The sequence below is a fragment of the Meles meles genome, chromosome 19 (assembly GCF_922984935.1).
Source record: "Meles meles chromosome 19, mMelMel3.1 paternal haplotype, whole genome shotgun sequence".
NCBI classification, from domain to species: domain Eukaryota; kingdom Metazoa; phylum Chordata; class Mammalia; order Carnivora; family Mustelidae; genus Meles; species Meles meles.
Genome location: NC_060084.1, coordinates 45,976,878 through 46,000,850, shown reverse-complemented (window position 1 = coordinate 46,000,850; position 23,973 = coordinate 45,976,878). Strand labels below are relative to the sequence as shown.

The window sequence follows — 23,973 nt, the reverse complement described above, 5'->3', positions numbered from 1 at the left end:
TACCCCTATTGCTCATATATGATGAGCAGTAGGATTAATATTTTGGAGTCACAGAGTGTCTAATTGATATAAACTGCTCTATTTACATAAAAAAAAGTCCAATAGCCCAGTGACGCAGCTCTGTTTCCATTTTTGCAGATTTGGATACACAGGCACAGAAAACGGTCAAGTCTTCTGTTTACTATCACCAGCGAGGAAATGCAAAGCTGGGTTTGTGAGACTTCAGAGCCTGTGCTCACCATGGCGAGACACAGTGAAAACTCTCCTAACCCCCCGCTCCAGGGCTCTTTAAGAGCCTTGGAACCGAGAGGAAAGGCGAGATCACAGTAAAGCGAGATCAAAGCGTATGTAAATAAGGACCGGGGGCTGCCGGGAAGTATCGCTGCGGCGAGCCTTTAAGGAAAGCGGGGGTCAGAGTCCTGCTGCGCCGGCGCAATCCTGTCTCTTCTTTACATCCGGCGCCTGCGCGTGGTACCTCTCTTGCGCACCTCGACCCAAACTTGCCTAAAGTACGCAGGCGTCCCGCTCTCAGTCAGCCTCTTGCCCGGCCTTACGCCTGCGCCCTAACTCTCTCCGAGTTCATCTCTCGCTCTTTTACGTCAGTTCCTGTTTGTGGCGGGAGAAGGCGGTATTTCCGGCCAGAGGGTGGGAGGGGGCGGTAAGCGGGGGCTGGGGGGAGGGGGCGGGGGGGCCGCGCCGCGCGAGCCGTTGGGCCTGGCTCGGAGAAGGCGTTGCCGCTGCCGCTGCAGTTGCTGCCGCCAGGAAACACAAGGAGCGGGACCAAGCGCAGCGTGGCGATGGGCGGGAGTAGGGCCCCGCCGGAGAGGCTGGGCGGCCGCCGGTGACAGGTGAGTGCGCCAGCGCGTGTCCCCGAGCGCCTCCCCCCGCGATGGTAGCGTCCGGACCCCCCGCCGTGCGGCGCTGGGCCGTACCACCAGTGCCCGCCGGGCGGGGACCGCCGTCCTTGAGGCCCCCCTTCCGGGACAGAGTGGGGGCGGCTGCGCGGGGGCGGTCGGACTACCCCTGAGGGGCCGGGGGCGGGGGCGGCTGGCCGTACCACTGAGGCGGCGCCGGGGGGGGGCACACCGAAGTGTGGGGCCCGAACCACTGAGGAACTGGGGGCTGAACCGGCGGGATGGGAAGGGTGCGCCCGCCCGGTGTGCGAGAGCTAAGCCATCGGAGTTGAGGGTGGGGGGACGGGCCTTACCAAGTGTAGGGGGCTGTACCTATTCGGGGCTTAGGAGCTGTCCTTCCAGAGTGTTTAGGGAGGTGGGGGGTGCTGCTGGGGAGGGAGCTGTACCAAGTGCGGCGCCAGTAGTGCCGTGTGGGTCGTACCACTGAGGTGCGGGGGGGGTGCATCCTGAGAGCGTGGAGGAGCGCCGTATTGAGGGGGGAGGGTTGTGATGTTTATAATCTTTGAGGGATGCGCGGGGGTGAGGGGGGCAGGCCACAGTGGGTGTCCAGGGGAGTATTTTGGGAGGGCTGTAATGCGGAGTGTTGAGGAAGGGCTTTGCCTCCCGAGTTTGGTGGGTGGGGCTTGGGGGTTTACTCGGAGCCGTAGGAGGGAGGATCACTATTGAACTTCTCAATGACTTTGGGGGAACTGGATGGTCGCTGGGATTGCTGTCTGTCCTACAACCTTTTCATATTATTAAACCTTTTTTTAAGAAGTGTGAGACATTTCTGCGGCAAATTCTTTGTTTCTGTGGGCAGGAGATGTTTTAGAAGCCTCTGTCTGAAGTTTTCTGAGCTTTCAGCTCCATATTTGGGAGGGGAGGAGGTATTGCGCTCAGATTTGAGGAGCGGTGGCCCCTGCTTGTTAAGACTTAGGAGGAAGGGGCGCCTGGGTGGCTCAGTGGTTTAAGCCACTGCCTTCGGCTCAGGTCATGATCTCAGGGTCTTGGGATCGAGTCCCGCATCGGGCTCTCTGCTCAGCAGGGAGCCTGCTTCCCTCTCACTCTCTCTGCCTGCCTCTCTGCCTACTTGTGATCTCTCTCTGTCAAATAAATAAATAAAATCTTAAAAAAAAAAAAAAAGACTTAGGAGGAAGGAGTGTTTAGAGGGACACCTCTCTGTCAAGGCGGGGTGGCTAGGGACGTCTTGATCCTTGGAATTCTGAAGACCCTGTTCCTCTCATTTGGGGGCTGCCTGGGCTAGAGTAATCATGTTGGTCTTCCATGGTCTGCCTTTCAATGGTCTGCCTTTCAATCTTGTCCTCTCTTCACCTCTCAGAGAAGCATTGGAGAGTTCAGCCCTGGCCAGACCTTGCTGGCCTAGGCAGCAAGGGCAGTCACTCTAAGCGCCCACCCAAATAACCCTTGCTGGGCGGCGGATTTCGAGGAGCCAGGCACCAGTACAGATCATGGCATTCTCCATTCTAGTCATGAGGCTGTTTGTGTCTCCCTGGTTAGCTGTCCAGCCACCTATCGTGTTTATGCTTCCCACCAGGCGATAACAATTGGTCTCACCGTTAGGCGACAATGAGGCTGAGTGCTGTTTTCCCAGCTGTTCTTTCTGCAGAGGCCCAGGGGACTTGGGTAGGGGTGCCCTGGCCCAGCCGGAACCAGGGAGGAAGGTTTCTCTGAAGGATTTAGGGTAGCCACATCTCCCACAGATCTAGTTTCTCAGTGTGATCACTGGGTGGGTGCTTGGAGCGACTGCCCTTGCTGCCTAGGCCAGCTCGTGACCTTGGCTTGCTGGCTAGCCTTTGCCCCGGGTCTGGAGTTCCCAGAAGGCTGGCTGCAGTCCCTGATTGCCCCAGCTAATGTGGGCTGGTGATGTGGTCAAAGGCTGGTCCACATCCTTGGCTCCCAAGCTGACTGTCTCCTCAGGTTGTGGTTCCTCGAGAACAGTCCTTGAGGTGTTTGAGTTTTTTCTAGACTGTGGGGCTCTAGAATTTTTCTCCACTAAGGGTTTGTTTCTCTGGTCTCCTTCTGCCAGCTTTTAGAGGGTTTGCCTGATGGGATTAACAGCAGCAATAAAAACCATAATTGTGAGATCGATGGTTGACATTTTTGAGTGCTTTCTGGGTACGACACACTATTCAGAATGGATTAACTTGTTGAATACATTCTAGAGCCATAGGTACTGTTGCACGGTCTCCGTGTTCGAAGGTGAAACTGAAGCACAGAGAGGCCAGTCATTTCCAGAGCTAGTGAACAGCTGGTGCTTTTGGCCATCCACAGTATGGCAGGCGTGGGGCAACCCTTTCACACACATAAACTCTTTTAAATCTCGAAACGAACCTACGGGATAGGTATGGTTATGCCCATTTTATAGACCCCTGTGAGCTAGGTAGGAGTGTGGTGCCCATTTTACAGATGAGGAGACTGAGACACCTGCTGTGAAGTGAAAGGCTTGGCCTGATGTGTCACAGCCAGACGTAATAGAACCAAGATGTGAACCCCCACCCGGCCAGGTTTGGTCGCAGTGAGCCTCTTGTCAACAACTAAAACTGTGGGTTAGTTGCCCCCAGCAGTGGATGTGGTAGTTCTCTCCTTTTTGCAGAATGAGACCTCAGGGCTCAGGAGGAGAATTGGTTTGCCCTAGGTCCCTCCGACCTTCAGGGGCAAGCTGGGTTTTGAACCCGGGTGGGCTTGCCTCTAGTGTTGTGCGCCCTTTGTTCCCTAGGTCCCCAGCTAGAGTGGGTCTTGGGTACCTCAGAGGCCCTGCCCTGGACGCTGCCAGCTGCACCCTTGGGCATTTCCTTCCTCTCAACATCCGCGCCCAGGGCTGCTGTGAGCACCTCTGCCTGCAGCCAGTCTAGTAGTTCTGGGCTTGCTGGTGAAACTTGGTCCCTCAGTGTTGAGCTAGGGGACGTCTTTTAACTCGGTGCAGAGTGCTGGGAGCCAGGAGAAAACAGCAGGGGGACCCCGCAGGGGGTTGACATACTCAGGGAAGCCATGCTAGAGGCCCCTGCCCAAGCACGGGTTGCTGGGCCTGCATGCAGTTTCTGGAGCTTTCATGTTCTGGCTGTGTGACCTTGGACCTCAGTGTTCTCCTCTTGTGCAGTGGGCTCTGAATGGCACCCACGTCAGACTGTTGTGAGGATTAAACAAGTTCATCCACCAGAAGCTCCTGGGCTGGTGGCTGGTGCCGTGCACAGGCCCAGTCAGCAATCCTGAGCCCATCCATCCTTGCCCACACCCTCTCCCCTCGCTCCTCTCTTCTCACTCCTCTCCAGTGTCTTGGTGTCCAGCTCCCCAGCTGGCCCAGCCAGAATCCGGGAATCCTGTGTCCTGGTTTCTGAGCTCTGTACAGAGCTCCACCAACGTGATTCAGAGCAGCGGGTTCAAATCCAGCCCTAGCACTCCTGGCTGGGCGCTCTTGAGCAGCTTCCTCAGCCTCTCTGAGCTTCCATTGTGTCGAGGGATGGTCATTCCCCCCTGATACTTTGTCCTGAAGGTGAAATGGGTTAATCTGTGGAAAGCCTCCCCATCACAGCCTCCAGTAAACGTTTCTGGCTCTCACTCAGGAGAGTGCCTGACACACGGTGAGCCCTCAGGACAGCTTAGCGATTGTAATTCGTGTTATTTTGGAGGCTCTGCCCAGGCTGCAGAGCCTTGGCAGCTACCACCAGGAGGAGGCCGCGGCTGAAATTAGCATCCCCATTTTCCAGATGAGGAAACTGAGGTTTTGGAGGCTTGGGGCAGGGGTGGGACATATAATCAAATAAAGGGTAGCAAGTGTAGCACCCAGGCCTCCTCATCCTCCCACACAGTTGCTGCCCAGAGCTCTTCTGAGGTCACAATTCTAGCTCTTTTTCAGATGTCAGGCTCTGCTAACCCCCCGTGCTCTATGTGCTTTTACCGAATCTCCACCACAGCCCCCGGGAGTGGCAGGAAGGGCCTTGACCCAGGTGAGAACAGCCCTTTGAAGGCTGCGAGGCAGAAGGGTGGGCGCAAGCTGGGTGAGGAGCAAAAGTGCTGGTGGGAGTCACGGGCCCAGCTGTGCAGAGCCACCTGGGCCAGGGTTGGGGGCGGGGTGGGGGCAGGGGGAGAAGTGTGCCTTTGGTCCCGAAGGCATCGCAGAGCCAGAGGGTTTCCCTGATCCACCAGCCTTCACTGAGCACCTGCTGTGTGCCTTTTGTCACTTTGGGTGCTGGGATGCGGCAGTGCCCTGGACGGAGGTGCTCCTTCCGTGGGACTGAGGGAGACAGTCAGCCTGGCGGATAAATGAGGGACAGGTTCAAGGGAGGTGCCAAGCAGTCAGTTACAATCAGGTGTGACTGGGAGCCTCTGTCATCGGGCTGTCAGGAAGGTCTCTGCTGATCCCCAGTCGGTGGACCAGGTGAGCGAGGAGAAGAACCGGCCTTGGGCGGGGGGCACAGTGGGGAAACCACAGGGCCAGAGTTGAAAACTTGGTGAGGTCCAGGGACCTGCAGCATGGAGGCCTGTGTGGCGGGACAGGGCGAGTGAGGGGAGGCTGGAGCAGAGGGAGGCGAGGTCAGAGCCTTGCAGACTTCTCTGAGGGATAGCTCCGTCAGATTTCAAGCTTCAGAAGGTGCCTTTCACCAGAAGAGGTTCTCAGGCCTCTGCTTGGGGCGGGGTGGGGGGGGGCGGGTAGATTTTCTAGTGGGTCAGGGAGTTTCACATGCCTCCCACTTCCCCCTTGAGTAGAATCACTGCCTTAGAAACGGTGGCAAAGGCGTGATGGTTGCCTCCCTCCTCTGTGGTTTTCACACCGCATTCCCCAGGGCCCAGGGCTGTTCTGTTTAGGGACAGATGGGGGGAGGCTCCGTGAGGTGATTTGTGCCCACCCCTCCCCAACCCAGACAGCTGGGCTAATATCAAATAACAGTGCAGAACAATGGTAATACCTGATAAAAGCTGTACTTGGTTGACTTGACCTTCCACGCAGCTGTGTGCCTGAGGACCTGCCATACTCCTGGTTGCTGCTCTAGAACTTGGAAGACCAGGCCTTACGGGCCTACCTTCTAGTGGAGACAGGTGCCCAGCAAGCAAATCTAGAAGAGGATATCAGTTTGCGATCAATGTTAGAAAGGCAAGAGAGGAAAGAGAGTGTGGGGATATTACTGTGGGGTGATCAAGGAGGGTCTCCTGGAGGAAGTGACACATAGATAGGGATTGGAGTGCTGCAAAGGAGCCATGGGAGGACTTGAGTGAAGATCCCTTAGATTGAGGCAGACACATCTCTGATTCCCAGCTCGCAGAGGCCTGGAGTGCCTCAGTAACCAGTGCTGGGTCCCCAACCCCACAGTGCTGGGGTTCGGCTCTGAATTTGGGCAGCATGTCTCCAGAGTCTTCTGAGACCAGGTCATCATGGGTGAGAGAGCCTCATACTGAAGGCTTAGTGCACTAAGCAGAGGCTGGGCTGTTGATTTTCCCAGGCTTGCTCTGGACTGTCTTCCTGGAAGGAGTGGAGAGACCCTCAAGAGCAAACCTCTGGGGTCTCCGGAGATCCTTTGGGATGGGGGGATGGAAAGGAGTGTTTTTCGAAGTTGCTCTCCCGGCCTCTGGAGGACCCAGGGACACCCCTCCCTGGGCCTCTCTTCAACTGCCCAAGAGCTCTCAGTAGAAGGCTCTCCACCACCAGGCCTCCAGGCTGCACGGTGGGGTGGTTCCGTGGCAGGCTCTTCTGGACAGCCAGCCAAGCAGCAAGAGGCCCAGCTAGGGGAGACAGCCTGGGAGCAGGACCAGGAGGGGAGGGAACGAGGGAGCAGGGGTGGGAGGGGTAGGGGTGGGGGGATGGGAGCTGGGGCCTGGCCCCCTTGAGGGCAGGACCCACTGCCAGCTCAGCACCCGCAGTGGGGCCTGGCTGTACTGGGTGCGTGAAGCAGGGGATGGTAAGCGGGGGTTGGCTGAAGGGAGACTACATGTGGAGGTCCGTGTAGGAAGTTCCTTGAGCCCTGCCGTTCTGCCCAGGAAGCTTGTCCGCAGATGTTGTTTCTAAGGGTGAGGCCAGAAATCCAAGCCTGCCTTGGTTTGCCACCTTGTGGGCCCTTTGCGAATGGAAAAGGGGGGCAGTTGCCACTCCCTTGCCCTCCTCCCTCACCCCTCCCGGCCTGATTTCAAGGCCTTCATCCTTGGGTGGGTCATTGCATAGTGGTAGGGGCTGCTCCCAGCTTCTCCCTTGGTTGCTGTGGAACGCTGGGGGCCTTATTTCATGTCCTTGAGGTGCGTTTTGCTGGGCTGACACGGGAACAATGCTGCCAAATGGGGCTGTCGGGAGGATTCAGGGATTGCGTGTGTTAGAAAATGCCTGACGTGGGGCCTCCTGGGAGGGTGCTCGGTGGATCTAGGCTGCTGCTGCTGCTGGGGATGGTGAGCCTGGGTCAGGTTGAGCATCTGTGAGCGGACAAGAGGCTCTGGATGCAGCCAGCGTGGGCTGCTTCGTTGGTGGAGCTGCTCTGTGTTTGGAGCCTTGGGGAGGATGTGGCAGGCGGATCAGCCGAGATTCCTGCTGGGGAGGGCTCCCGACAGGAATTAATCATACCTGTCACCAAGCCCCCGCTCAGCCAGACACGGGTCTGAGCAGCCTGTGAGGTAGGGTAAGGAGCACCACCATTGATGGTTAGGAAACTGAGGCACAGAAAGCTACGTAGAACGCCGTCGTTACTGGGGCGGTGTTTCCGTGCCAGGCCTGCCCCGGGGCCTGATGTGCCCGCTCTCACCAATCCTCACCATGACCTGGGAGCTCAGCGCAACTCTTCCTCCCATTTCTTAGGTGAGCGAGCAAAGGCCTGGGCAGGTTACTAGATTTGCCCAAAATCACGGTGTTGGTGACAAAGAGGAAATTTGAAGCCCACTCTGTCTGGGGTTCAGTCTGCCTTTTTGAGACTGGCTCTTCTGCCTCTGATCAGTGCCATGGCCGCTGTTTCTGAGGTCATTACTGCCGTTGCTGTTTTAAAGATTTTATTTTAAGTTAACTCTACACCCAACATGGGGCATGAACCTACAACCCTGAGATCAAGAGTCACACACACCAGCTACTGAGCTACTGAGCTGGCTAGGTGCCCTTCACTACTGTTGTCCTAATGATCTTTTTTGCTTTCTCTTCTAAACAGAGTGGGCATGAAATAGGCCTCAGTTGTTCTGGAAATGACTGGATTGAGCTCCATTCGATCCTTGCTTGGGAGATGGGGTGCAGCAGCCTCCCCAATGCCCATGGAGCCATGGCCTTGGCCAGCCCCTTCCTTCCATAGAGGCCAGGGGGCAAGGGTGAGAGTTGGGAGGTAACTGTCCTATCCCCTGCCTTGGGGTCTGATTCCGGAACGGCCACTGGAGCCTGCCCTTGGCTATTTTTGGTCATTTGTGTATTCCATTCTTTTACCAGGTGATTTATTGAGGACCTGCTGTGTGCTGTGGATGGTTTTGGCTGTCAGGGAGCAGCACCCAGTTTACTGGAGGAGGCAGAAAAGTAGTGTTTGCCCAAGAGTGCTTGGTGCCACAGAGGAAGGGAACAGAGATCTGGCTGGCCTTGGCAGGAGAGGAACTTGGAGAAGGCTCCTAAGGTGAGGCATTCAGGCCTTGACATGAAAGCCCAAAGGAGCAGACCAGGCAGGGGTGCAGCATAGGTAAAGGCCCTAAGATGGGGTACACCTCAGTGTGGCCACCCTGAGTACATGCCACTGCAGCTGGGGGAGCGGTGTCGGCGCACAGGAGGGCGGCAGGGCCCAGGTCTGGCTGGCGAGTCTGTGCTTCTCAAACTGGTGTCCCAAGACCTGGAGGGGGGTGAGGGAGTGGGGAGTGTGAGCATGTGTTTTTGGGTAGTGTCTGCAACTTCTCTACTGTTTTTAGCTGTGTGTTTTCGTTTAAATGATATTTTCAACAAGTGAATATGGGCACGTCATGAATCATCTGGATGATTCCTTTTAACCAGCGAGTGACAGGATGAACATAGCTGCCACTTCCATAGCTCTAACTCAGGCTCAGGCTGGCCCTTGACTTTGGAGTTTGCCTTTGTGTAATTGCTGCCTGTTTTCCGAAGTGCTGGCCTCATCCCCAGCTGTGCTTGAAGCATGTCTCACTGGGTCCCCATGATGACCTTGGATTGCCAAAGACAAAAAACAAAAACCCAACCCCCCCCCAAAAAAACCCCAAAACCCCCTCAAAAAACAAAACATCTTTTGAAATACTCTAAAAACATTCTCAGGTTGTCCTGAAGATTGCGTTTTATAGAGGATGACACTGAGGTTCAGGGAAGCGACCCGTGTATCCTGGAAGTTAGCGGCCAGGACTGGACTGACCAGCACTCTGGGTGTGGTTTTGGGCTCTGAGCCCTCTTCCAGCTCTCTGGGCTGAATGGGTCAGGGGTTGGGAGTGATGGTCTCACACGGGAGCTCCTCCGTGGTCGGCTAGGAGGATCCAGCCCCTTGGGCCTGGGAGCACACCCCTGGCGCTCGCCTCCCCCCAGCCCTTCTGCCTTCGGCCTCCTGGGGCTTCGTCCAAGAGCTTCTGTGGAGCTGCACTTGCAGTTTGCTAGCCACTAGCCGTGCAGGGCTATTTGAGTTTTAGTGAATTACACTGAAATACAAGTAAAAATTTAGCCTTTTACTTGCACTAGCCCCTGGAGCTACATTTCTGTTATTACAGAAGGTTCTGTTGGCTAGCGCAGCCATCTCCTGCACTCACGGCAGTGTGATCTTGGGCCTGTGATTTCGCCTCCCTGGGTCAGGATGGCGATAGTGATGGTATCCACCTCCCAGGACTGCCGGGAGGGTTCCCATGAGTCCGGACCTGGCTCATCAGGAGCCCTCAGCAAACCTTAGTCGTGGGCAGGAGCCTCCCTGCTTGTTCCTAGGTGCCCCAGGGGTAAGATGGGGACTCACGCCGCCAGATCCTGCCTCCAAACTTCTGGCCAAGGAGGCAGCCAGATGGTGATGTGGAGCAACGCCTGTGAGGGAGGAAGGCCTCAGCCAGACCGGGGTGGGATGGGGGGCAGGAGGGGGTGGCCCTCTTTGCGCACATGTGTGCGTTTATGCCCACAGGGGCAGCCTGGGTCTGCAGGGCGTCAGGGGTAGTAAGAGAAGGCTGGCCCGGGTGCAAGAGGGGACTCGGTCTCTTGGGAGTGCGGGCAGAAGGAGGTGGAAGAGGCTCAGGAACCGCTTTCTTCTGCTATGTCCCGGCTGTCCAGCATTGGGTACTCACTGCATCCTTCCTGTCCTCAGTTTCCCATTGATAAAAGGTGGGTCCGCGTGGTCCCCCAGTGAGTCAGGAGGTGAGAGAGTCAGGCCAGTGCGTAGTGCTTCTTCAGGGGACAGCTGCAGAAAGCGGCTGTGATACAGCCTCTGCCTCATTGGGGCCAGGAACCCCACATCCCACTGCACCCCAAGCCAGAGCGCTCCCCGTCTGTCCCTGAGAGGTAGCCACAGCCCTTACAGCGGCCTCCCAGGCGTCCCTGGTAATCTCACATGCTTCGTTCCCCTCTGCCCTCCTGACTGGGCCTCACACAGGCCCCACCTGGCCTTGGCGCCACTCTTGGGCCTGGAGCGCTCTCCCCTCTCCCCTGGCCCCAGTGGCTGCCTCATCTCTCAGTGAGAATTTCTGCTCACCGTTCACCATCTCAGTGAGTCCTCCTCTGATCACCCTGGATAAAACCAGAAACCCTCGCCCCTTCCCACATACCTAGTTCTCCGTGCGCTGCTTTTCTCCATGACATTTGTCAGCTTCTGTTACAGCACGTAATTTGCCTCTTCATTTAGCTTTGCCTTGAGGCCTGTCCATCCTCTCCCCTCCCCCCACAAACTCCCCTAGGGCAGGGAGTTCTGTTTCGGTCACTGCTGCCTCCCTGGTGACTAGAGCAGTGCTGACACAGCATGGGTGCCATAGCGGTGGAAGGAATGAATGCAGGATTTTTTGCTTTGCCTTTACTTGACCCAACTCTGACCTCAAAAGCTATGATTGGTGCTACCCCTGCCTAGGTTCATGAAAGCTCTGGGCATGGCCCTGTGGTGGGGACACAGCAGGGACCAGGACACTTCCATCCCTGCCTTGTGGAGCTCCCCGTCCAGTCGGGGAGGTACCATTACCCAGATAGTTGTCCAAGTGACTGAGCACATTAGAGGTAAGTGATGTGAGGGGGCAGGAAGCTGAGCTCCAAGGATCTGTGACCCTTTGTGGGGCAAGGAGCAGTCAGGGCAGGCTTCTCTGAGGAAGTGAGGATTTAGCAGGTGAAGATGGGTGAGCAGTGTGCGGGCTTGGGGAACTAGTATGCGCAAAGGTCCTGGGCTGGGGGGGGGGTGTGTGTGTGTGTGTCACAGTGTGAGAGAGACAGCACACACGCAAAGACTTTTGTTCGAGGGACCAGAGAAGCGTGTGTGGGAATGGTGCTACTGATCAATGAGGCAGGAGGGTAGGCAGGGGTCATTTCAGGTGGCCCTTGTCTCCGTGAAGCTTGGGATGTGATGATCCCTGAGCAGGGGAGGGACAGGGTCAGAGCTGTGTTTGGAGGGTTTCTGCCCAGATGCAGCCTGTTGACCCGGTGTGTTTGGAGCCCGTGGCCAGGCCGGCTCAGATATCTGACGTGATTTCTGTGGGGTGCTCTAAGGCCCTGGGTGACGGGCTGAGGAGGCAGGTGTGGGGCGGGGGTGGCAAGGAAGAGAAGGAAATCTGCTCTGTGCTTATTCTCGTCCCAGTATCTTTTGCAGGCCGCCTACGTCTTCAGCCTGCTCCTAGTCCTACCTGCTCCAAGTAGACAGATGGGGCAGCTGAGGGGACTGTGCGCCGCTGAAGAGAAAAAAAGTATCTTTAACGCTGCCTTCCTGCCGAGGAGGTGGAATAGGTAAAAATTCACATGTTACAGAAACGTGCAACGTGGGAGGCCAGGGTCCCCCCGCCGCCCCCCAGCAGGGGCAGTAACACCTGACGGTGCCGAGCAGCTGCGCCGCGGGCAGAGTTCAGGGGGCTGGGTGTGGAGTGGCTCCTTCAGTCCTCACCGCCCCGAATGCCCGAGTGACCGCTGCTCCTGTCTCTGGTGTGTGGGCAGCGAAGGAAGGGGAAGAAGGGGATGCCATGTGCTCAGCAGGTGGCGGAAAGGGGAAAGCGCATCTGGTTCCTGAGGCGGCCTTGACCCCTGCACCTGTGATTCTGCCTTTTAGGGCACAGTTCCCTCCACGCAGGTGACGTTTACCCACGCACCTCCGCGTGGCCCCCACCCTGACACCCTTCGCCGCCAGAGCCATCGTTGTCGCATGGCTGCTTTTCTGAAGAGTTTGCTGCGGCTCACGTTTACCCTGGGGCCGTGACCGGTGCTGCTGGCTCCGGAGCGTGGCCGGTGAGAAAGCACCAGAATGGAGGTCCTGTGCTGCGTGCCCGTTTGTGTGGCGGAAAGGCGGCTGGGGGCCATGTCCCGTGCAGCCGTGAGCGCACGGACCGACCTGCCTGCGGACACTGCCCCTGTCTGAGCCACGCCGCCCTGCCACGCGGGACCCGAGCCCGTGCTGGAGGCACCGCTGGCCTCCCCGCTGCACAGAGGGGGACACTTGGAGCTCACAAAGCTGGGGAGCAGAGACCCGGCTTGTGGTGTGCCAGACTCGGGCCACGTGACCGCTGGCCCCGCCAGCTCTGCGCTTCCCGGTCTGAGGACTGGCATCGGTCGTTGCACTTCATGACTTAGTTTCTTCACTATAAAGAGATTGTAAAAGTGCCGTGGAGGGGGTGCCTGGCCTGTGGTGAATCAGACACCGGCACATGGGTGTCTGCTCCCTCTTTTTAGTGCTGTCACATTCATGCAAGAGCCCTGAGGCGGGCATTTTGGCTGCTTCCAGTCTTTCACGATTTTAGCAAGTGCACCCTTGGCACAGTGGTTCACGGCCAGGGGTGGCTCTGCCCGCAGGGGACATTTGGTAGCGTGTGAGGACTCTTTTTTTTTCCCCTTAGAGCAGGGGGAGGGGCGGGAGGGAGGGAGAGGGAGAAGCCACCTCTGCCCTGAGCGCAAAGCCCCAGCAGTCCCAACCCAGCTGGATCCCATGACCCTGAGATCATGACCTGAGCTGAGATTAAGAGTCAGACGCTGAATCCACTGAGCCCCCCAGGCACCCCTGTGAGGACTTTTTTGATAGTCACAGCTCAGGGGACGGTGTGCGGGTAGAGACCAGAGATGCTCATAAACGGCCCCCTGCGCGCACAGCACCTTCTGCACCACGAGATACCTGGGTCCAGATAACACTCCTGCTGAGGTGGAGAAACCCCATCTTAGAACTTCTTGCACCACCTCGATCATTTTCTTGCAGGAGAAATTCCAAGGGGGTTTGCCACTTTCCCAGCATTGCTACAGTGCACTTACAGAGCGAGGGACCAGTTCACAGAGCCGCGGATGGCCAGCAAGGCAGCAGCTTCCCTCTGCTCACGCTGCACAGTGTGTCTTTCCTCCTGGATTCCCGCAAGCACATGCTGCCTGTTGAAGGACAGGTTCCTGTTGCCTTTGCATTCATCTCCTGAGCAAGTCCTCCTCAGGGAGCTGCAGCGAAAGTGCAGATTAGAGGGCAGGTGGTGGAAGCCCCTGCAGGGTTATAGCCCCGGGAAGAGCTGCACCCTGCTGTCTCCAGCTCCAGGAGCCTCGGCCTCCCCTCCTGCCTCCCTTATGCCATCTGTGCTGTCTGGCATAGAAAACCAGGTGGGGGTGGGGGTGGGGAGCCGAGGAAAAAAGGACTTGACGGAGCAAGGAAAGGAATCTAACTTACTTTAGTCTGTTCTGGGCACAGGGCTTCACTCTGTGCACAGTCATTCCACAAATAACTTTTTAAGTGCCCACTGTTTACCCAGCACCTTGCAAGGCTCAGAGGACCCAGGAGGGTCCAAGGCAGGCCAGGGGCCCTGCTCTTACCATGCTGACATCATAGTGGGGAGAGGTCGACAATGAACTGGTTAACGAGTAAATAGTCGCGTCAGCCATGAGAAATGCTTACAAAGAAAAATAAAGGATAAGGAGAGGTATGGAGAAAAATAAAGGGTGAGGGGAGGTAGGATGGGTGCTCCCTTTTGTCTTCGAGAAGCTTAGGAAGGCTTCTCGAAGAAAGGCATGTGAGTAGAGGCTGAGGAAAGGGGGTAGGGCCCCTCAGATTCTGACCAAGGGGGCAGCAGGTGCAAGGGCCCTGAGGTAGGGATGTCCTGGTGTGTTGGAGGAGCCACAGGCCTAGGCCCTGCTGAAATGGAGTGTATTTGGAGAAGTAAAGGGGGAACCATGCAGACCTCATAGGGTCCTAGAGTTCCTGTAAGGACTCTGGCTTTTACTCGGGGTAAGATGGGGACACTGGAGGGTTTGAGCACAGGAGGGATGGGCTCCAACTGGGATGGTCCCAGGGTCCCAGACTACAGGAGGGGTGAGGACAGAAGTGCTAGAGCTCAGTGAGGCTTCACAACCCTCCTTCCCCCTCCCCAAGCAGCAGGAACCACACAACCCTAATTTTACAGATGAGGAAACAGGTTTGGAAGGACCCTGCCCAGGGCTGCCATGAGGGCCTTCCCCAGTTGGTGGCCCTGCCTCACCCTGTGAATTGCTTCTCACGGATCTGATTCTGGCTCTGTGAGTTGAAGCTTCTCAAGGAGTTACAGTTTGGAAACCATTGAGCAATAAGTAACATCCGTGAGTCAGATAGATGGGAATACAGATGTCTTAAAGAAGTTTTAAAATAAACTGTTTTTTTAAAAGATTTTATTTATTTATTTGATAGAGATCACAACTAGGCCGGGAGGCAGGCAGAGAGAGAGAGAGAAGAAGGGAAGCAGGCTCCCTCCTGAGCAGAGAGCCCGATGTGGGGCTTGATCCCAGGACCCTGGGATCATGACCCGAGCCGAAGGCAGAGGCTTTAACCCACTGAGCCACCCAGGCGCCCCTAAAATGAACTATTGTAGAGCGTTTGAGACCTTACGGTGCAGTAGGTCAGTGACACCCGTGTACTTGGCAGCTCTTGAGGCTAATAAAAGCTTGCCAGAGTGCTCAGAGTCTCCTTTGGGGACCCCTGTCCTGTCGCCTTCCCCCGTCCCTGCTCAGTGACCACCGAGAGCAGTGATCTTCATCTCTGTTCAGCTGTCTTCTGTGCAGAGTTAGACGTCCCCTCCCCTCCCTCTAGCCCACTCCCCACACCGTGGGGCTGTGGCCCTTCTCATGGCCCTTCTCCAACAGGATCGTTGTATGGAGGGAAGCTCTGCAGTCACACAGGGCAGGGTGTCACCTGCCTGTGGCTGCACAGCCTGGAAGCCAGAAAACCTGGGGGTGAAAGTCAGATCCTCCAGACCTCCTCCTTCCTCATTGGTGACCCAGCCTCCTCCTCCTTCTTTTTTAAGATTTTTTTATTTATTAGAGAGAAGGCAAGTGAGCAGGAGCAGGGAAGTGACAGGTAGAGGCAGAGGAAAAGGGAGAAGCAGGTTTCCTGCTGAGCAGAGAGCCTGATGCGGGGCTCGATCCCAGGATCCTGAGACCATGACCTGAGCCAAAGGCAGATGCTTAATGACTGAGCCACCCTGAAACCCTAACCCAGTCTTCTTGAGGGGAAAATGCAGGCACACCAGCTTTGGGGAGGATGAGCCCTGGAAGCCAGGACACCTGACTTTGGCTCCCCTCATTTTTTGGAATCTCAAACCTAGGTTCTTTCTTTATAGTTACTTTTTTTGTCATAGGATACAGAAAGATATGTTAAGCCTGTTTTGTGTGGTGTAGTATAACAAAGAGCTAATGAGAGCCCGGCGTAGCCACAACAGAACACGGTCAGCTCCCGGAAGTTCCCCCTCCGGTACTCCTGATACCCACTCTCCTGATGTTCACGGATCTGTTTCCTTGACGTTCAACATAGTTTTATAAGTGAGAAAGGCGCCCCAAACACGTAGTGTGGTGGTGGTGCCTGTTCCAGACTTACTGTGAATGGTCCCATGACTGATGTGTTGTTGTGCGTCTGGCTTATTTCATTTATTTCATGGTAACATTCTTAGGCTTTGTCCCTGTTGTATGTGTTGTTAGTGAGTGGAGGAACGTTCTGCTGTATGAATTTTCCTCTGTTTGTTTATCTGCTCTCCTGTGGGTAGACACTTGGACTACTTCCAGTTCAGGGGTTACTGTGAGTGTTGCTGCTGTGGACATTCTAGTGTAAGTCCCTTGCTAAACAAACACTCCTTTCTGTCGGGTTGGGTTGTGGAATTGCTGGTCTTGGAGTGTGGGTGCCTACTGAGTTTTAATTTTTACTGCCAAGCAATTTTCCTTAGTGGGTGAACCATTTTACACTTCCACCAGTAATCATTTGTGTTTTTGTCAACACTTGGCATTGTCAGTTTTTAAAATTTCAGCCATCCTGGTACATGATTTTACTTTGCATTTCTCTTTAAATAATGAGGTTGTGTGTGTTCCTTAGTAGTGTGGATGTCCTGTCTTGTGAAGTGGCCTTGCCCTTCTCTCCTTGCCTCCCAGGGAGTTCACCTCGAGCCTATAGGCTGCAGCTCTGGCCCAGGCCCTTGACTGACTTGGGCCCTTGGGCCTCAACACTCAAAGAAGTGGCGAGTGGGGATGGGGCCATGTAGGCCCTCCCTGCCATGGGGTGTGCTGCTTGTGGGCCGGTGGCTGGCGCAGGCCCCTGCCTGCTGACACTGGCTTCCAGAGGCCATTCTCTGCCCTCCCGCCTGGGCGGCCTCTGCCGGCAGCTCCCTGGGGAGCAGGCCATCCTCTTGGCTTCAATGCCTGGTGTTTCATCACTCCAGGGCCACGTCAGAGACTCCTCAGTGGGAGGATGGGGTGGGGTCTGGGAGGGGCGTAGGGGGTCTTCCAGTTCCTCCCGTGCCCTCGCTCAAGCTGCTGCTGGCTCTCTAGATGCCAGAATGAGAATGTAGAAAGTGGCCCCGGGTGCCGAGTAGTGGCCAGGGCTCCCGCCTTCCTCAGCAGGGAGACCCAAGGTAAATGGCTTCCACTCTCTGAGCTTCTGCCCTCCCCTGGGCATGGTCACTGCCCTTCCGGTGGGGCAGTTGTGATTGCTCAGGAGAGACTCCACGAGGGCACCCCACTTGCTCAGGACCACCCGGCTGGCAGCAGCTCTCAGACTCTGCGACCCTGACCACTCTTGGCCACACCTGGCTGCCTTTGCTTCTCTCTGACCATGGCAGCTGTATGTTTGAGCGCTCACCCATGTGTTTGGCTGTTCCCCGGGGGCCAGGCCAGGCAGTAGGTCGAGCTACCAACTATCCCAAGACACGCAGAATCACGGAGGTGAATTCATCGGGCTGAGGATGGGAGGGGAGCCCGAGATTGGACGCCAGGCCCCGGTCCTGTCTTTCCACATCCACCCTTCCTTGGGACTCGGGTTCTCCATCTGGCTTCTATAGAACTTCTGAATCGAGCTGGTACTGGGGAGAGCGTGGTGCCAACCCCTGCATCAGGAGAAGACCTCTGAACTTCCCACCACCTCTAGGCAGGCCGGAGCTTCACGAAGCAGGGGCTGTGTCTTCCTGATGATTCATCTCCAGGACCCCTCTGGTTGTCTGTTGCTTAGGATATGCTCAGAGGAGATTGGTGTCGTGAATAGACTCTGGAAATGTTTCCATGGCTTTGTCTGGCCCTGGGCTGGGGAGACGTGGGTTCATTCATTATGCACTCGGCAGATACCCAGACGTTGTGCTCATCCACTAGGTGAGCACTGAGTAGGTGTCGGGAGAATTGGCTGAGGTGCACAGAGAGCATCTAGGCTCTGAGGTCAGGAAGGCTTCCTGGAAGAGGCTTTGTTTCAGCTGAGACCTCAAAAGGAGGAGGGAGAACTCACAGAAGGTATAGGGGATGGAGGCCAGAGGGACGGGCCAGAGAGACAGAAGCCTGGTAGAGAGAGGGGTGTAGGGAGGAGGAGCTGGAGACGGACGGAGTACCAGCTCTAGTCGTTGTCATGGTTACAGAGAGCTTTCTAGGTGACACTGGACTCGTGCTGGAAAGGACTTCGTTCTGTGAGCACACTGGGGAACCCCAGAAGGGTATTTAACCTGGAGGGACAGGGCCAGATTTAGATGGAGTCTGAGGGTTGAAAGCAGAGACTCAGAGACCAGGGAGAAGGCCAGGGCAGTTGAGAGAGGTGTCAGGAAGCGGGTGGATGGGCAGTGGGGACTGCTGGCCTGAGCAGGGGCAGGAGGCAGCTAGAGTGAAGGTCAGCGGAGGCCAGGTCCTGAAAGGCCTTGAATCCCAAGCGAGGGAGCTCGGCTCTTTCCCGAGGCCAGTGGAAGCCACAGAAGGGTTTCGAGTGGGGGAAGGACAAGGTCAGATTTGAGGAGTCTGGCCGGTGAGTGGGGACAGATCGAAGGGAGGTATAATGGAGTCGGAAGTCTAAGGAGGGGGTGAGGGAGGCCCTTGAGGGAGAGGACAGCACTGGACCTGGACGGGAGCCAGTGAGCCAGGCCACTGGGAGGGCCGGAGGTGGGGCAGGGGGTGGGGCGAGAGGCGGGGCAGGTGCCGGGACTGGTCACATCGCAGAGGGAAGCGCAGGCTGCTGGGATCTTCAGGCTCTGTGTTCTGGGTGTTCCGTCCGTGGAGTGTGAGCCCCTCGGGGCCCATCCTGCCTACTGCGCACAGGGGCCCCTCTGCTGCTCCTGGCCCTGCCTTGGCGGCTCGGAGTCCAGAACGTGATTTCTCACCCCCGCTGTTTACTTCCCTCTCACTGTCCATCTTGTCTTTCCTTTCGCTTCCTCCCACTTACCTCCCTTCCCTGCCCAGGCCTGGGCAGCCTGCCACCGTCACATGCCAGGCAGTAGTGCGTCCGGCCGCCAGCTCCCCTGGGGCATGAGCGAAAGCTGATGCCCACGGTGTCCCTAGAGCCAGCTGCCACTTCTCTGGGGGCCGCTGTAGCTCCTGACCTGCTGTCCGCAAATAACCCCAGCCCGGGAAAGGCAAAAGGCGCCTTGGGCTCCATGGCCCCTTTCCAGGCCTGTGGCTCCAGGTAGGGGCCCAGCGGGCGGCTGCCTCCTGCCCTTCTCCCTTCCACCCTGGGAACCTGAGACGAAGCAGCGGCCTCGGCGTCTGTCAGTCTGTCAGCTGCTGGTCCCTGAGGACGGAAGTGGAGGTCCTGGGGAAAGGACCAGGGCCTTGGTTGAGCACCCGGGACTGGCTCCTTAAGCGCCAGACAAGTGCATACACAGTAGGTTTCTGTCTTGTTCCAGATCCTGATCATCGGAGACTTGTCTTCCCTCAGTTATCTGATGGGGCAAAGAGGGGACTGAGACTGAGGGAGTGACGTAGGGTGGCTTGGCACAGGGGGTGGGGGATACTTGGTTTGCTAAGGTGCTAGGCTGAAAGGAGGGGAGGGGGCAGAGAAAGAGTGTGCATTGTGTGTGGTGTGTGTGTGTGTGTGTGTGTGTGTGTGTGTCTGGGTGGGGGGTGGCAAGCAGATGCTGGTGGCTTTGAGCACTCCCTCAGGTGCCCAGGGCTGTCTGATTCATCCCAGGTTACCTCATTGTGGGGGCCCAGGAGTGACACGGGGTGGAGCCACTGCTCCCTCCCTCCTGCCCAGTGCGCAGTGAAGGCAGGCTGGTGGTAGGACTGCCTCAGCTCAGGGAGGCTGGAGGAGGCCAGGGAACTCTGTTCCCTCCAGAGTAAGGCTCTGAGGTCAGGGTCATGCTCCCCCTGCCCCCAATCCCCAGTTGGAGTCCCTGAGGACGAGGCCACATCTTTCCCCTCGGTCTGGGCCAAGTGGGCAGGGCTCCCTACCCTCCTTGACTCCACTCTGTGCGGCGCTGGCTGAGCAGCCAGAGGGGCCAGAGCCTAGCTGGCCTGAGGGCAGGGGCCGCGGCTGAGTCCCCCTGGAATTCACAAGCTCCTCTTTTGTCTTCCAGACTGTGTTCTGTCCACCGCGCTTCCTGCATGTCCTGCTGCCCTGAGCTGTCCCAAGCTAGGTGACAGCGTGTCACGCTGCCACCATGAACGAGGTGTCTGTCATCAAAGAAGGCTGGCTCCACAAGCGTGGTAAGGGGCTGCTTTTGTCCACTGGATTGCATCTCTCCCCTCTTGCCTGGGTTTTCCTCCTGGCAACTGGTGCCCAGGGAGGCAGAGGAACAGGGTCCTTATAGCCCAAGGAGCCAGGCTGCTGAGACCGACCTGCCTGCCCAGGCCAATTGCTCCTCACAAGGCCGTTTCATGGAATCCTTCAGCAGCAGCCTGGGGAACTGCAAATCTGCCTGGGGCCCAGTCCCCCGGCCTTGCTGGACACCCTGTATAAGCCCCCGGGGCCAAGTCTCAAATCTGCCTCTGCCTCGGTGGTCTGAGTCATAGCCCCATTTTATAGATGAAGAAACTGAGGCTCAGGGAGGGGAAGTCTCTTCACCTAAGTAACACAGTGAGGGAGTACTCAGCATTCATTCATTGTGCATGTACTGAGTATGCGTGGTCTGCCAGGCCGTCCTGGGCTCCCAGGCTCCTGGGACATGTGCCCTCATGGAGTTTACATTCTAGTGGGGGCTAAGGACACCAAACAGAGAAGCAGGCATATGATCGCAGGTGGTAAGGAGTGCTCTTATGAGCAGTAGGGACTCTGAAGGTGAGCCTCTCTGAGGAGGGGGCAGTGGTGGAGGCCCAGGGTGGGAGGAGGGAGGGGGGAGGGAAGCGAAGGAGTGAGCCACAGACACGTAGCTGGGCAAGGCTGTCCTAGGGAACAGGAGAGTAGGGACGAAGGCAAGAGTGTACCTGGTTGAGCTGGCTGGGCTGGCTGGAGTGGGGAGAGCAAGGCCTAGCCGGGTGTGGCATCCAACCATGCTGGGCCCTGAAGGCCATGGGAAAGACCTTGGCTTTAATTAACCCTGCAGGCGATCTGAGCCCAGGATGCCAGGAGCTGGGCCTGGCCTCATCTGCTTGTACGGCTGGGCAGCTGAAGCCCGGAGAAGTGAAGTCATCGACAGTGAGAAGCCTAACGGCCTACAGTGTTAGAGCCCAGGCCTCCTGTCCCCAGAAGTGTGGAGCTCCCGGCTTGAGGGGGCAGCCATCCAGGCGCTGTGGAGTGAAGGAGGCAGACTGTCCGGCTTCCGTGGACCTTCTCTTAGGGAGGGAGGGGGCCAAAACTGGTGGTCGCTGCTTTCTGTGCGCCCCATTTAGTCAGCAGATTCGTACTGAGCGGCTGCTGTGCTCCAGGCACTGGCGACTCGGCAGTGGACCAGACAGGCAAAAGTTGCCCTCTCACGTTGACGTCTTACATTCAGTAGGGAGGGTGGGTGGCACCCGAGGGGACCAGTGCTTGCAGTGGTGGTAAGGGGCATGGAGAACAGTGGAGCAGCGGGAGAAGGGATGTGGGAGGAAACGGGGAGCTGTCGTAAACAAGGTGGTCAGGGATAGCCTCACTGAGAAGGGGTATCTGATAATGACCTGTGGAAGTGCAGGGAGTGAGCCCCACGGCTGCCTGGGGTAGGAGAGGGCAGCCGTGAGGCCAGAGAGGGAGTGGGCTGGATGTGTTCGAAGAGGTAAGGAGGCCAGTGGGGCCAGTCCCGTGAGAACCAAAAGTGCCCTCTCCTCCTGCCCTGTCCCAGTCTGCGGACACAGAGCAGTGAGGAGGGATGGAAGTGATCCCCAGGGCCAGGTCCCCACCATCAAACTGGGCAGGGGAGACCTGTTTCCCACTGACCTTTTCAGGCAGGGGTGGTATTTGAGGCACCTTGATCGTACTTGCCCAGGGTGGCCATGAGTTCGGGGCTGTTGATGGAACTTTCTGAACCTTGACAGGTGTCAGAGTTCTAATCCTGGCTCTGCCACTTCCTCTTGGTGACTCTGAGCAAGCTCTGTTACCTCTCTGAGACTTGGTTTCACATCTGTAAAATGGGTTAACAGCCCAGGCCTCTGATCTACTCAGTTCTCCGAGGGCAGGGATTGTTATCTGGCTATTTACTGTGGTAACCCCAGGGCCTAGGAGAGTTCTTGGCATGCAGCAGGTGCTCAGTAACTGATTGCTGACGGAATGATTGGGATCGTGTGGGGGTGGTATGAGGGTATTAGGGTGTTGCCAGGGTCTCAGCTCCTGAGTGTCCCCAGGCCGGTGGCTCACTGGGCTGGACTGTGAGGAGCTCTGGAAGCAGCCAGAGAGCTATTGCCAGGCTGGGAACTTGTGTCTGGCCTAGGGCTGCTGGCAGTATTAAATGTGGGTCTCAGCTCCTCTTATGCCTTCAGCACCTCCACTCATGCTGCCAGGGTTAAGATGAGCTACTCGGATGGCCTGGCTGGGATGCACCCACCTTGGGTTTGCCCACGCAGATGCAGGGTGCTCTGGGGCCTCCCACTGCCTGCCATTCTCTCTTTTTTTTTTTTTTTTAAATTAAAGTAAGCTCTAGGCCCAACTTGGGGCTTGAACTCCTGACCCCAAGATCCAGAGTCAAATGTTCTAAAGACAGCCAGGCAGGCACCACACCCTCCTCCCCCCTGTAGTCCACCATTCTGAGCAGAGGTGGGTAAGGGCAGATGGGCACCCGTGCCATCTCACCCCACTTCTGGTGGTGGAGCCCCAGTTTGCTGTGTCCCTGTTTGGTGCCAGGCACGGGGCTCTGCTCTAGGCAAGCCCAGTTTTACTGTGTTTCCATAGCTGCCCTGGGAGGCAGTGCCGTCTTATAGGCAAGGAAGCGGAGGCTTGGCAGGAAGACTGATATACCCCGAGATTCAGTAAAGACTTACCCTCTGCCTCTTGAACCGGTGCTTTCAAGGCCTGGTCCACAAGCTACCTCTCGTTGAGCAGAGTCTGCTCAAGGAACAGGCAAAGTGAGAGCATGACTCTTGGAGTCCCTCATGCCCTGTGCTGGTCCTCTTTCTGACACGGCCTCAGCACACCCTCTGCCGGCCCCTACCAGGCCAGCCTCTGCCTGCCAGTTTTGAGGCAGGCAGTGTAGTGGTCAAGAGGGGAGACTGGGTGGAGCAAACCTGAGTTCCAATCCCAGCTCTCCCAGTGAATCCCTTTGAGCCTCAGGCAAGTAATGGCGCCTCTGGGCCTCAGTTTTCTTATCTGTAAAATGGGATTATTGTGAGGATGTTTTTCCTTTCCTCCTCTGTTTGTTTCTTTCTCCCTTTCTCTTTCTCTCTTTCTCCTTACTATGAATATATAAAACATCACAGGTGAGTACCTGCATCATAAGCTCACTCTAAAACCAATGTCCAGATCAAGATGTAGAACAAGACAGGGGCGCCTGGGTGGCTTAGTGGGTTAAGCCTCTGCCTTCGGCTTGGATCATGATCCCAGTGTCCTGGGATCGAGCCCTGCATCAATGAGGAGTCTGCTTCTCCCTCTCCCTCTGCCACCTCCCCCCCAGCTCATGCTCACTCTATTGCAAATAAATAAATAAAATCTTTTAAAAAAATTAAATGGAGATAAAATTTGCGTAACACAAAATTTACCATTTTAAAGTATACAATTCAGGGGCACCTAGGTGGCTCAGTGGGTTAAGCTACTCTGCCTTCAGCTCAGGTCATGATCTCAGGGTCCTGGGATAGAACTCCCTATCGGGCTCTCTGCTTGGCAGGGAGCCTGCTTCCCCCTCTCTCTCTCTGCCTGCCTCTCTTACTTGTGATCTCTCTGTCAAATAAATAAATAATCCTTAAAAAAAAATAAAGTATGCAATTCAGTAGCCTTTAAGTACATTCATAGTATGGCGTAACCGTCAACTCAGTCTCGTTCCAAAACATTTTCATCTCCCTGAAAGAAAATCCCGTACTTATTAAGCAGTCACTCCTATTTTAGTATATGTGCTGCCGAAGCGAGCACTAAGCAGTCACTCCTGATTCCCCGCTCTTCCCAGCTCTTGTCAGCCTCTGATTTATTGTGATTAGTTTTCTGTGTCTAAGGATTTAGTTATTATGGGCATTTCCTACAAATGAATCGTGCAGTTGGTGGCCTTTGTGTCTGGCTCCCTTTCATTTACCTTAATGTCTTCGAGGTTTGTCCATATCATACCTTGGATCAGCACTTCTTTCCTTCTTTTGGCCAAACAACATTCCACTGTATGAAAATACATGTGGTGTTTCTCCATACATCAGCTGAAGAACATTAGGGTTATTTCCACCCTTTGGCTATTGTGAACAGAGCTGCTATGAACA

At 56.3% G+C, this 23,973-nt stretch overlaps 1 protein-coding gene across 4 annotated transcripts in view; it reads left to right on the top strand.

Annotated features, from left to right (window-relative positions):
- The first annotated feature begins 632 nt into the window (after positions 1-632).
- The window catches only part of AKT2 (AKT serine/threonine kinase 2), a 48,747-nt gene continuing 25,406 nt past the window's right edge, over positions 633-23,973 (top strand). The window contains exons 1-3 of one of the 4 annotated variants that reach the window (XM_045987545.1): positions 8,299-8,473; positions 11,597-11,742; positions 19,749-19,878. In XM_045987545.1, coding sequence (XP_045843501.1) covers positions 19,833-19,878 — 46 coding nt within the window. In that variant the 5' untranslated portion in view covers positions 8,299-8,473; positions 11,597-11,742; positions 19,749-19,832. Of the gene's footprint in view, positions 849-8,298; positions 8,474-11,551; positions 11,743-19,748; positions 19,879-23,973 lie in introns of those variants that run through there. The other 3 variants (XM_045987543.1, XM_045987546.1, XM_045987544.1) reach the window with 3 other exon arrangements.